General features: G+C 39.1%; 1 protein-coding gene across 10 annotated transcripts in view; it reads left to right on the forward strand.

Annotated features, from left to right (window-relative positions):
- The window catches only part of cacna1g (calcium channel, voltage-dependent, T type, alpha 1G subunit), a 166,578-nt gene that overhangs the window by 61,899 nt on the left and 90,095 nt on the right, over nucleotides 1-14,584 (forward strand). For all 10 annotated transcript variants that reach the window (XM_072374169.1, XM_072374170.1, XM_072374167.1 and 7 more), the window contains exons 9-10: nucleotides 10,514-10,665; nucleotides 12,620-12,805. In XM_072374169.1, coding sequence (XP_072230270.1) covers nucleotides 10,514-10,665; nucleotides 12,620-12,805 — 338 coding nt within the window. The remainder of the gene's footprint in view (nucleotides 1-10,513; nucleotides 10,666-12,619; nucleotides 12,806-14,584) is intronic.

A 14,584-nucleotide genomic window follows, 5' to 3' on the forward strand; every position in this document is an offset into this window, starting at 1 on the left:
CTGTTTTCAAGTCCCCCCTCCTGTTCTGTAAATGGATGATACACACAAAATGAATGGCTTGTTGTGTATCATTCAACTGCAAATGAGTTTTTACAGTTCTTGCTGTTTCTTAAGGAGAATTTATGATGAGAGGAGAATCACCCTAATGAATGAATAATGGGGAGAGCTACATAGAGAACATGGCTGAGGCACACAAAGTGACTCTAACTTGGAGCAAAAAATCAAAAAAGTGAAATGCTGTATAAAGTGCTTAAAAATTAGAAATAATTATAGTGACCAAATATGTTGTCCCTTTGCAGTTTTTTTGTGTGCCCATATTTGGAATTCACTTAATATTTCAGATTCAGATTTATGGTCACATGGATAGCTGCAATGTAACCTGATCCACACTTTAGATGAACTGTGCCATGGGTACAATTTAGAGTTGAAAGTAAAAAAAAACAAACAACTTGGCAAGCTAAGATTGTAAGGTTCAAAACGATCCATGGATAGACATCTGATGATTCCGGTATGTAAACATTGTATGAGTATTAAACACAACTGTACAATTGAAATATAGCCATGGATACACAGATTTACAAATCAAAAGTGTCAAGGTTGTGAAACTGAACCGTCACAGAGCACCAGCACACGTCAGCAGTTTCAATAGAAAGTCTTTATTTAATCCACAAGTTGAAATGTCTATAGGTTACACGATCCAGGGGTTGAGGCAGATGAAGGCACCAGGATAACTGTGGAAGAGATGGACAGGGTAAGTGACTGAGTCCAGGCAAGACCAGGAAGATAGATTACTACAACAAGCACTAAGAAATCAGGTTGGGCAAAACTAGAGTTGGCCAAGTTACAACTATGGAAGAGAACTTTCTAGCAGGAAAATGGGAGGAAGACCAGAGCTTATGAGCCGGAGTTGACGAGAGAGAATGTGGAATAGGTGCACCAATCATCCCACCTGGCTGTGCTTCAACTCTGCAAAAGACGCCCCCCCACCATTGTTACCTAGGTACTGAAAACTAACTACTACCTAGGTACTAAACTAAGCTAACCCTCTCCACTGGAGTCCCTTTGATGTTGAAGGGCTAGTCTTGCTGCTGTCTTGCTGGCTGAAGTCCACCACCAGCTCCTGACACCACGATGGCAGGTTCTCCACCTTTTACATGGAGGCCATCTTATTGCAGTTCGAGATGAGGTCCACAAACTTAACAATGATGTTGGAGTCATGAGTGTAGCGGGAATAGAGCAGAGGACTCCTGTGTTGACGGTGATGCTACTGGACACAGAGTTGCCGACTCTCACTATTTGTGATCTGCCAATGAGGAAGTCACGAACACAAATGGTTGTTGAGTCCTAGATCCCTCAGCTTTGTGAACAGTCAATAGGCAATATTGTGTTGAATGCTGAACTGTAATCAACGAACAGCAATATCACATAGTTTCTTGTGCAGGATGTGGAGATGGCGTCCTCTGTCGATCTGATGGGGCAGTAGGCAAACTGGAGTGGGTCTGAGTTGCTAGGAGATGGGCAAATAGTGGTATGAGTACTGGGCTTAAGTTCAACAGACAAAAAGAAGACTTGACTCCAAATGGATATTTACTTTTTTTAACTATAAAGAAATTTGTTTAAGTATATTGAATAAAAAATCTGATCATGTGGATATAAAGGCTACAAGAGATGCCAGACAAAACCATTGATTTTCCTACAATAAGAAGTCAGACAACGAGACCCTGACAACAAAATCAGAGCACACCCTGGATGGGTCGCCACTCCATTACAGGACCACTTAGATACGAACTAGACACACAACTATGCATGCTCACACTCACTCCCAGGGTCAATTTAGAGACCACCAATTAACTTAACATGCATGTTTTTGGACGGTGGGAGGAAGCCGGAGTATTCATAGAGAACCCACACATACACAGGGAGAACATGCAAACTCCACACAATAGACACTCAAGTAAACTACACAGATTTGCAGAAAATAAAGATTTTCTTCATGTAATCGGTTATTCACATCTGGAGGAATCATCTTTACAACTGTTTTTGTCATTTTCAAAGAATTCTCCACTTCAGTAGCTCTTGGATTGAATGTTTTCTATTTGATTCCTACCTACATTCACAACGTAAGTTAGCGACACTGATTTTGACCTAATGTGTCTGTTCTACAAATATCTTGATATCAAATATTTTGATGGATCTTCCCTCATTTACATATTTTCATGTAACTTTTCGTAATACAAAAGAAATGATTCCCTTTATGTGTAAAATCAACATCGGAAGTTTCATTGTAATCTCGAGAAGTGAAACATTTTATTTACACTCCATTTTGCAATATACATTTTGTAATTCTTCTTAGATATTCTGAATCCTGCATCGTCGAAATGCGTTGGCTTCCTTCTATTCAACATTTTTTCTAGGCAGAAATGGGCAGTGCATCAACCGCATTCTGTTCACAATAAACATCCACCCTAGTTTTTCCTTTCTACGGAAGTTTATTCATTATTGTGATTTAAGAGCAGGTGGGACTTCTGAGATTGAAATGCTGCTCTGTGAATAATAAGCCTACCAGCATTATCTGTGATGCACTTGCACAGATGCACGTACCATGTGCACCATGGTGATCTGACCTCTGATATGTAAACTAACCTCTTGAAGTGTCATTCACAGAGAGACATGTTGTTACCCTGCATTGTGTATGGCGCTGCAGCGACCCATGACACATACCAGAACCCCCCCCCCCACCTGCTTCCTATCTCATAAATGCACACACAAACAAAGCAGCCCTCGCATGATCTTTGACAGGGCAGCAGCCTAGCTCGGTTCAGTCAACGGAAATGTGTGTGCGATACAGTGGGAGGAATAAAAAAGTGATTAAATGGAGTGTTGAATAAGAATAAGGGAAGTCTGAGGACTTTAAGGTGGAGGAATGGAGGCAGATGGGTTGCACTGGTAAGGAGAGGGTGTCTGCTGTATCTCTCTGAGCAGTTTAAGAGCATTACCATTTATGGTGGAGCTGATGGAATAGTTGTGGGCCTGCCAACTATGTGACACAGCCCATACTCTATTTACTTGGGGAGGTCAAACTCTCTCGCTTACTTACTTTACATAAGAAACTTCCCCCAGTCTTTATTGCTGTCGCTCTCTTCCCCGTATCCCCCCTTTGCAGCTCTCCCGTTAGCCTCTGCACTCCCTCCATCAGCGGCAATGACACCAAAAAAGCCAGAGGAGAAGTTAAGATGCATGAAGAAGGGAGAAATATTGAGGGGAAAAAATGGGCTAAAATGCATGATTCCTGTTTTGGAAACTGGTGTTGTTGTTATGGTGGAAGCATTTTAGCCCTGGCATCAGTATTGATCCAGCAGGAAGCTATTACATGAGCACAAAGTGATATAAAGTCACTTTGAGGTCACTATGTCTACATTTCCCACTGGCAGCTTTTCAAATGTATTAACCTTGAAAGCAGTTCTCTTAGACATTACAGACTGCAGAGTTGGTGTCTAAAAGTGTGAAGCAATGGTAATGCATGTTGGTGTTTGGACAGGTTAGTATGCTCTACTTGAAAAATCAGGAAGGAATTCTGGTGGGAAACTAAGCTAAAAGGTTACTCAGAACAGGTATTCAAAATAGTTATCCTGCAAATGATCACCTAAGATGTTCAGGAATTGTGTCAGACTTTTTGGAAAGTATACTACTCAGCATTACTTTTCCAAAAATCTAACAGACAATAAGTGTTTGTACTTTTACAGTAGGTGGTATTTCGGGATAACACTGGCTGATTTTAGCTGATCATTGAGAGAGTGCGTTACCGTATATGTAATGACATATAGCAAAACAGACGTTCTTCAATAAAGAAACAAAGTGACAAAGTAAGTAACTGATTCAGGATGAGTGTAGGCCTAGAATATACTATATACAGCGTTTGCTGGAACCACTATGAAATCTTTGAGGTTTGAGTTGTTTTGAATGGTTTAAACAGCTCTGCTGTAGTATTTGGAGTCACTGCTAGCTTAATTCCACTGTCATAATTCTTTAAAACTGAGAGTGCTCTGACTGCTGTCTGTCTGCTGCAGCTAAGACCCTGACAACAAAATATCCTTTAACAGTCTACTTCACACAACCTGAAAACTCCTCCATCACTGACTGGCTCTGTGGTTCTTACTTGGTTCATTTGATTTCTTGAAGTTCTCTGTGAATTTGATAGCCAGATGCTTCATCCAACCACCATAGCTAATAATGATGGAATAATGAGCATAGCTGCTCATTATTTTTTTAAATCTTTTTTTAGGCACTGCTCTTTTCCAAGCTGTTTCTACAGAGGATTTCCAAGATGGTTCTGTAAATCAAACCATCTGGTGAGTCAGATTAATAAGGTTTAATTGAGGGCGTGTCTTCTCATTACTTGTCCTGTTGTCTTTTTTTTCCCCTTCGAAATAAAGGCCCACAGAGATTTAAATTAATCCATATCAGTTACTGTAAGTACTGTGATTAACAATAGTTTAAAGTTATATTTAATTTCAATAGGTAATGGGATTATTTTTATTCATATTAAAGGCCTACGATGTACTCATGCTGTGCAGTGCATACGGAAACATTTGCTTCTCCTCTGCCAAACCAAGACCCTTTTGCTTAAACCAGAGACAATATTTATTCAGCTTTTATTCAGCCCTGCCGGGGGAATGCAGAGTTGGCATCTGAGAACACTGGCTTCCCTCCAAAGACTGGGCTAAGAAAAGTTTTTTTTCTAATTTGTAGAACTGTAAGATGTAGATGGTAAAACAACAGCTCCTAATCCTGGCTGATAGAATGAAGGACTTTTCCAGCCCTGAAGGCCATGAAATCAAAAAGGGAGAATCAATGATGTGATCAAATGATGGATTCAGTTATTTGCTGGCTCAGTGAGATGTCAAATAACATCCTGCCTGTACTTATAAAGTTCTCTTTTTGTAGCTCCTGCAACAAATCTTCCATTTAATGTATTTTGTCCCTTTAAACAGTTTTTTTTTTCCTTCTTGAAGACAAGCAGAAAATATCCAGATTTCACATAATACTGTTCGTGTAAGCTTGAAAAATTAAAAAATCAATTTCGGTAAAGTTGCTTCTGAAATATAAAGAGTTGCAGATATTTATTTGTTACCGTGTCAGAAATGTAGTCCTAAGTGAGACAGTTGAACCAATGAAACAATTGGAACCGAAGACAGGCTATTGTTAATATTTTAGTGAAAGTTCTTTACCTGGCCTATTTTGCTTATCAATTCCCTGTAAATCTTTCCTCAAGTTTGACATCTAGGTCTACACATGGTGAATGACTTAAGCTAAACTATTGAAGTGATACCTGCTAAATGTGGTTTTAGTACTAGAGTAAAACGGCTAATTTCACAAAAAAAATAGCACTTCTATGCTGTTTGAAGTCACTGTAGTAGCTAGCTGAAGTTAGCTAGTTAATTAGCCGAGTGATCTGCCTCGGAAGCAAGCTTGTAGTCCGCTATTTATATCACCAATGCTAGAACTGCTAACTCTTGTAGCTTATTGCAGACATTCATTTCCAGACAGCAATACCTTGAATTTGGCAAAGAGTCGTGATTTATGCTGCCATAAATGTGAAATGTATTGCCACTTTTTGCTTCTTCCTCCAATACATAGAGCCTGTTTATATGGTATCCGAAAAAATTAACTGCCAACTTGGTATTTTTTGACAGGGTAAAGCTTGGGTGTTCACCTCCCTCAGCTATCAAGGACAGTTGACTGACTGCTTGCACCACTGGGAGAAGGGAGTGTTTTTTTAAATTTTTTTTGTTTGTCATGATTTTAAAAATTGTAGTATTCCTTGACACCAGTAACAAGATCATGACTAAACGTGCAGTAGGCCTACAGATGGTTAGACTAATATTTGAATGTGGCTGAAAACTTTTTTTATGGTAAACATTTTAGTGTATAATACAAATAGTTTGAGTAATGTAAAAGTAATTATATGTTTTATAATTCAAGTTTGCAATAAATCCCATTAAACCGTACAACTATGCCACCTGCTGACATAAACTGGTGGACAACCTGCATTGCACAAGTAGACGTGTTGTCTACTTCTTTCAAGACATAATCTCACTGATTAAAACATACATTTTTCAATTTATTATTAAAAACTGACAGCCAGGATTGGGAACCTCATCACAGCCCTAGGTCTATGTGGTCATATGCGAGCCACAAAAGACAACAGGTGAACCTTCAGCCCGTCAGCAGAGGTGTTCCAGATACCTCATTACATAAAAACTTTGATATTACCACAAACTGCCAGTCCTAGTGAAAAATTAATTTGTTATTTTGGTATGTTAATACAGCACCAATTTAAGAAAAATCCAACTAAATTCTGTCCAACTCAGTCCAATTAGTTGTAGTCCAATTCATAATAATCTAATTATAATCCAGTGTAATCTCAGATCATGAAAACCGTCAGACCGTCACCGAAATCTCAATCTCCCATTGTAGTAGTTGTGTGTCTTTTCTAAAGCTGTATCACCAACAGATTATCCACAAGGCCACCTTTATGAAGGGAAAGGCTCACCGGTAAAACTGCTTAAGCAGATGCAATGGAATGATCCCACGATTCACCCCGAGTTATTCTTCTTTGAGCAATCTTAAAATGCATGAGAATAATTCAATCATTTCCACCACTGGACATCCTCCTTATCATTTTTTTAACTCAAAGCCAATCTCATTGAGAGTGTACCGTTCTCCAAGTGATGCTTTAAATCCCCCCCTTCTGTTGCATGCCTTAGAAAATCATTTAATTAAACCAACACACACGCAGAAACATGCGCATACAGAGCAGAGACGACTCTGCTGGAGCGGAGCATCCCATTTCCATTAGATCACATCAGATTAGGTGGCATTACATTAGTGCTAACCAGATTACACTGTTCCTCATCTCATAACACACTTTACCTCCTAATGCTCCTGCAGCCTCATTACCCAGGAAACGGCCATTGAAGGAATCAGTTAGAAAAGCAAGAGCATCTTTCTCACTTACACACTCATACACGCGGACGCATTACTCTCCCTCTAGGTAGTACCCACACCTCACTGGCCATTAGTCAATTGAGAAAAGTCTCCTGTTTGATAAGCCAGTGGTTGCAAACCTTTGGTTTCAGTTGCAATGTGTTTGTGGGAGAATTTTTCTTCCTCCATGTCTCATATGTGTTCATGTGTGGCTTTATGTGTGAGAGAGGCTTTTATGGTCTCTTTCTCTTGCAGTAATCTTGCATGATGTCTGAGGAATGTCTAATATACAAGCTGGAACAATAGCAGAGCAGAAACAGTGGGGGAAAAATAATGACCCGAACCTCACTCTCAAGGCCAGATGTCTGCAGTCCAAGTCTCACCTCATAAAATGTGTACTTCTTGTTCTGGCTTATCAAGCACATCTATTATACAGCTGTACTGTATATGTGTGTCTACATGCACGCGTTTGAGTGTGAGTCTGTGCATTGTTGCAAGTGTGGTAGTGGAGCTCACTGTATAGGTCTTTGCACATGGCACATGGTTGTGTGAGTGCATGTGGTTATTTACGTGTACATTTGGTGTGAGTCTATACGTGAGTGTGTGCGTGTTTTGACATAACTGTGTGAGGACATTCAAAGACATCTAAGTGCCGCGTGTATTCATTTACCCTTTTAACGTTCCTTGATAACACAAAATGTCTATGCATATGAAGGATTTGCCGCCGGCTGCATCGTCGCACTCATCAGTGGAGCCAGTAAATGAATGAGCACAATAAAGAAGTGGGATCAAACAAACAGGTTTGCCTGTGTCTGTGAACTCAGACACAGACAATGGCAAAGACGTGGGATGAAACAGAGAAAGGCTTGTTGTTCACTGGACGGAGCTGCAGACCAACAATGGTCTCTTCTTCTCTGTGCATTTTCTCTGTAGCATCATTCGAGCAAAGCGGATGTGTTTGATGGTGCTGTTACTACACTATAATGCATATTTCATTTCCATGCCTATTTTTCCTCTCTACTGTTGCCCATCCCATGCATACTCAGGATGGGGGATTACATCAAAGTGAAGATTCAGTTTGATTCATTAGTTTGCATAATTGGGCAACTTTTAAAGAAACTCTTAATATGAATAGTAGTTTAGTGAATTTGACGAACTGTGTCTAATTTCCCTGTACCGAATTTGTTTACTTTAGTTTTCTAAAGTGTCTTGGGAAGACCTTTGTTGTGACTTAGCTCTTTCTAAATAAACAAATTAAATCAAACACTTACAAGAGTTTCGCTGTTATGCTGCTATGGAGTGCAGGTCAGAAAACAGAAAAACCCAACTTATTGTGTCAAGCACATACTATGAGGAGGTGTTCAAAACAGGGGGCATTATTTATCTGAACCTGGTGAAATTTTGTTTTATTACCTTTTTTTTACCTTTCATGCAAGTTATGGCACAATGTTAAGCTTTAGTGTTGTTGAGTTCTTGTCTTTGCCTTTTGACCCAATAGTAAATTAAGCTATTTTAAGAAAAATTACTTCCTACCCAGCATTGGCTTGTCACTGTTTAATTGTACTGAAGTACTGAAGTAAAGCTGCTGATATAATTGTTTTTTGTTTCTTTTTTAGTTTGTCTTAGCCCATTAAAGATTTATCTAAAACCATGCTAAAAGATTCTATTTTCTCTCTCTCTCTCTCTCTCTCTTTTTTTTTTTGTTAACTTCCTGCCCTTTCTGGCTTAAAGTTGGTTGCACCTCTAACTGTGCCCAGTATCTTTAATGTGATTTGACAGTGTAATGTCACAGGAAGTTACAGGAATATTCTGGGGAATTCTTGTAATTGCCTGCTGGTGGTGAGTTTGATGAAAAGACTGATTCAAGTGTCAGATCTGTTCATTAAATATGAAGCTAACAGGAACAGTCATTTAGCTTAGCTTAGCATAGGTACTGGAATAGATTCTGAGATTTATTCTATGAAAATCATGACTAAAACCTTTTTAACATCCATTATGATGAGTAACTGACAGGAGAGTTGTTTGCATGTGGGAGCAGCTGAGCTTGATAAAGCTCAAGTTATACCAGGGATAAACACCCCAATTCTAGTCAAATTGAAGAGCAGACATCTGGGTTGCAGGGCAGGAGCAATATGGAATGCAACGAGAAGGAAGTTGAGATTATTTCCACACTCAGTTGTTATCGGGAATGTGAGATCATTTGCGAAGAAAATGGACAAATTTGGGGCGCCGGCGAGTACACAAGGTATATCAGAAATGTGGTATAATAGGTCTCGCCGAAACTTGGCTGTGAGTTTCTGTTCGTGTCGTCCACTGAGAGAGTTCACCCGTGATACCTTAGTGGTATATGACGTCATTAGCTCATTTGTTGCCAAGCTAATGAAATGTTATTGAATTCAACACTGCACAAACCAAATACAGAAAAATAGCAGACACTATTTCATCATAACTGACTGTTAGTTAAGTGCTGGAGACAAAGTGGTGCCGTAATGAATCACAAGGAGCTCTTATTCAACTGGTGATGCTAATCTCTGTATTCCCCTCTCTGTGTGTCCATGCAAGTGTTGAGTAATCCCTGCTTAAACAGTCATGGTGTGTAGTGATTAGTGACAGCCCACCAGGACAGGCCCAATGACACACACCGTGTTTACATTAGATTACATTACGTCCTGGTTCAGCCCAGGGATAATGTTTCTGCTGGAACGATGACTCTATTTATAGACACACACATACACACAGAGTGATACTGAGACTGTAAAGATACACATTTGCACACTTGTACAAGCAGACACTTAAACATCTATGATGAAGAGCATATGAACCAAGATCAGGCATCCTCTGTGTCATGTCAGTGTAATGTGTGTGCGTGTGTGTGTGGGACACTGCATTGGACTTGTGTAAACTGTTTATTGTATGGAGATGAAAGGCCTTATGAAGCCTGTCTAGGGTGTTACACAGTCCACAGACACATAACAGCATTCCCGACAGCTCTTTTCTCCTCGCCGATAATTATGAATACTCGCTATAGAAGTCTGATTTACATAGGTTGTCGTATTTGGATGTTCTGTGCCTTTTATCTCCAGGCTTGTGTTCTTTCTCTTGTCTATCTGGTTGCTCTCATTGCCTGTTTTCCTCTCTGCGCTTCAACGCTTCAACGCACACACCAGCTGTTTGATCGAGTGGCAGTCCAACTCTCTGATGAGCTTCGAGCAGATGAAGCATGTCAGCACTGTGATCAGTATGTGCCATTGTGTGAGATAAAGGTTGGATGTGTTTATCGTTTGTGAGAGAAAAAAGCCATGATGAATTTATCATGGTTGAAGTGTATGCAGTCATTGGCGCATTTCCTTGTGCACATGTGACATAACATTTGTTGATGCTCTATCATATGAATGTCTTGTTGCTCCAAGCTGGTGGTTTTCTGGTCCTGTGATCAGTACAGATTAGATTCAGTGCACGTTATTAATTTCTGCTGTAAGAATGCATTAATTATCTGCTCTTTTTGCCTCTGTCTCTGTTTCTTCAGCCTGAAGAGTTAACTAATGCTCTGGAGATCAGCAACATTGTGTTTACCAGCCTCTTCTCCCTGGAGATGCTGCTGAAGGTTTTGGTCTACGGGCCCTTTGGCTACATCAAGAACCCCTACAATATCTTTGATGGCATAATTGTGGTCATCAGGTAAGAACTGTCTAGCAATCAAAAGAAAACAAACAAACACGAAAAATGGTGGATCTGTCCTGTTTTGCTCTCAATATCTATATTTAAATTTGATACCACGTTTTTACACAAACCTAGAGGGCCGAATTCATATGCATGGAGAAAGTATTGCACCCCTTCCGGAATTCATCTTTTGAAATGAAAATCGAAATAAGAACAAATGCAAATTAAGAAGGCATATTTTAGAATGTCACCTTTCTTAACTGGGCGTTACTGCTAGGTTTAAGACCTTTAGCAGCATCAGCTGAACTTCTGAAAGTTGGAAATAGGCCTAATCCCAAGTCCTTCCCCTTGGCAAAACCACTTTGTTTTCTGGAGTATTGGTCATCTTGACATTAAACCAGGGTGTTGGGAGGTCATTCTGAGGGCATAAAGACCACTACTCTATGATCCCTAAAAGAGAAGATACACCTTACATTTGCAAAATGGAGGAATAAGGGCCAAGTTAAGAAGTAGAATTGGGCAATAGCCTCTGATGTGAAAGTGATGAAGCCTTCTTATATTTTAATGGGGTTTGCATCTGTGCCATGACAAGGTCATAAATAACCTTTAATAACTGAGACATTCAGAGATGTGCTTGCTCTAATTTTTGAGCTAACCATCCCACTACATAGCTCATCTATACACAGACCTTGGTTCACAGACCTGAATTTTGTATTTACTGCTGGGTTACATTATATTTAAAGATCTGACACAGTTTATGAAACACTTCTACATAAGACATACAACCCCAATTCCAAAAATGGTGGGACACTGTGTTAAATGTAAATATGAACAGAGAACAATGATTTGCACATTTTATTCACAATATAATACTATATAGTACGGTATATATTATGCAGTTAAACTATGGGGCTGTATTGAAACAAAGCCTGAAGATACAGTCACATTCGCTTTTCATTCCCCAAAGTCCACTTAAACTCAATGCTGTAAAACACTGGACAGGAGATATTCCAGCGCGAGTGGCTAATAGATCAGAGTTAAGGTAATAGAAGCTTCTGAGGGCAACCTTGCCATTTGTAGTCTGATGGTGCAGTGTGGTAGAAAACTCAGTGATGATACGCCACCAGAATAATTACTTCTAAATGTCCAGTAAATGATTTTTGTCAGTTTATAGTATGTCTTGAATTTGGCGCTTCTAAGTTTTTGGTCTTTCTCCTGCTCTGTTCCTGTTTATGTCCCCAACAAAGGCAAACTTGCTTTAACAACTGAACACTGAATTTGTAGTCCCATCAAAGTTGTTAATGTATCCATTTTTACTTACATCTTTCTAATTCAGTATTGGTTAAATACAGTCAAGTAACTATCACCTCAACCCGCAGGTTTCTTTTTGAAAGGAAAAAAAATATCCCACAGTAATCCATTGAAAGTCGACATTTTGAGTGAGTGATGGATTGTTGCAGTGCTTCCATTCACTGTTTATAAGTCCACAGTATATATATATATATATATATACTGTTTTGGACAGTATATATATATATCATGTTGGATTCAATTGATTACTGTGGGATATTTTTTTTTCCTTTCAACACTGGACAGGAGATAGAAAGAAACCTGTGGGTTTCTTTTTGTGGGTTTCTTTCTTTCTTTCTTTCTTTCTTTCTTTCTTTCTTTCTAGATAGATAGATAGATAGATAGATAGATAGATAGATAGATAGATAGATAGATAGATAGATAGATAGATAGATAGATAGATAGATAGATAGATAGATAGATAGATAGATAGATAGATAGATAGATAGATAGATAGATAGATAGATAGATAGATAGATAGATAGATAGATAGATAGATAGATAGACAATGAGAACCATGACTTGAAATGAATGCTGATATTGCTCCATGTGTTGTAACTATTCACTAAAACACATCAGAAAACCGTGAATTAGGCTTTGTTTGTGTCTTATCTTCACATAGCGTCTGGGAGATTGTGGGTCAGCAGGGTGGGGGCCTGTCGGTCCTGAGGACCTTCCGGCTGATGAGAGTCCTGAAGCTGGTCCGTTTCATGCCTGCCCTTCAGAGACAGCTTGTGGTGCTGATGAAGACCATGGACAATGTGGCCACATTCTGCATGCTGCTCATGCTCTTCATCTTCATCTTCAGGTAGGCGTGAGACACTTGTCTTACACATGTGTCAGCATCTACAGTGTGTGCACTATTTCTTCTTGTTGATGGATAAAAAACATCAAGGCAAGGAAACTAAAAGGAATTTGTCGACAGAACGAGATCAGTAGGTGCATTAACAAGGTTAAGTCTTTAAGTCATTTAGTTGTCATTCTTTTTTTTCTTCCTTTTGTGGCTTTGTAATTGAGCACTGTTTGGAGGTCTCAACACTTTTAGAGCATAATAGCACACATTCTCAACACTTTTAGGGCATAATAGCACACATTTGCGATCTTTGAATTGTGTTAAACAAAAATCCAAAATACAATCAGATTCATAATGATCTTGGTCCTAAGTGCTCAAACAATGACTCCTGCCATAATGAGTCCTGGCATGCACCCCAAAGACCCCTGATCTTAATATTACAGACAGACAGCGGCTCAATATATATATGTGTAGACTGGCAAGAGCAAGAGAAGGAAACACAATAAAATACAGAAAAAGGGAAAGACAAAGAATGCGAAAGACGACTAATCAAGGGTGTTATTATTTTAAACTCTTCAGTGTGTCTGCACTGCAGTTTCTTTTATTTAAAGTAACAGACATTGGAACTCAACTCAATGAATCATTGCACAGACCTCCGCTGTGTCATGTTTGGAACATCATCTGAGTAGATGGGAAGTTTTAAAAAATACAAAAAAAACTTTTGGTTAGCAGACACAAATACAAAAGAAAATGGTCAGTGTCTTCGCTGACCACCTTCATGCTTTTAGAAAGTATGAACAATATTTTATGCCAGTAACAAACCAAAAAAAAGCAAAGAATAAAAATTCTAAATGCTTCTACAATCAGTAGATTAAACAATGAGAGTTGAGAGTGTCAAGATTGGGTATAAAAGGAGCATCCACCAGAGGTTTAGTTTTTTCAGGCGAGGATGAGTCGTGACTAACCACTTTGTTCCAAATCATCAATAAGTACCAAAGAAAATATATTTCTCCATGCAAGATTGCAAAGAACTCTTTCAACAGAGGTCTTTCAACATTTATAGTGCAGAATATTGTGAAAAGATTCATGGAGTCTGAGGAAATCTCTTTGGCCGCTGTTGCAACCAGAAAAGGAAACTTGAAACTGTAATATAGAAGGAGGAAATCAAATATCAATGCTGTGTAGATATACCACCAAGAGCTCATGTCAGAAGGATAGAAAGGCAGTGGACATGTATTCAGTGGTCAGTTGAATCCATGTTTCAGTTGCATTGAAGAAAGAAAAGACTAGGTTTTGCGTGATGAGATAGACCATCCAGGCTCAGAGAAAGGGCAAAAGCCAGCATCTCTGATGGCATGAGGCTGTGTCAGTGTCTGTAACATGGAGAACTTCCATATATGTGAAGGTAATATTGATGCAGAGGCATATATTGAACAAAGAGTGTCTCCATAGACACAATGTGTGTGCTTGACTGGCCTGACTGCAGTCCAGAGTTTCCTCCGTCTGATGTGTTTAGCATCACGAGGAGGGGAATCAGACGATGACCATGGACTGTTAAGCAGTTCCGTGATTCCGTGATGATATTAGGAAATGTACTTAAAAGTAAAGGTTCATGAAACAGAATGATAAACATGCCTCTGTCCATTGACAACTCTGAAAATTATGTCTTTTGCACTTGTGTCTGTTAAGTAAAGGTTCAAATGACCGAACAAACGACAGATTTAAGTTTATGTTCAGTTTTAGAAAACTAACTGTCCTCCACAGATCTATTAACCCACGAAGATTTTAGATTAT

Source organism: Leuresthes tenuis, unplaced genomic scaffold (genome assembly GCF_036924035.1).
Source record: "Leuresthes tenuis unplaced genomic scaffold, fLeuTen1.0.hap1 SCAF_20, whole genome shotgun sequence".
Lineage (NCBI taxonomy): Eukaryota > Metazoa > Chordata > Actinopteri > Atheriniformes > Atherinopsidae > Leuresthes > Leuresthes tenuis.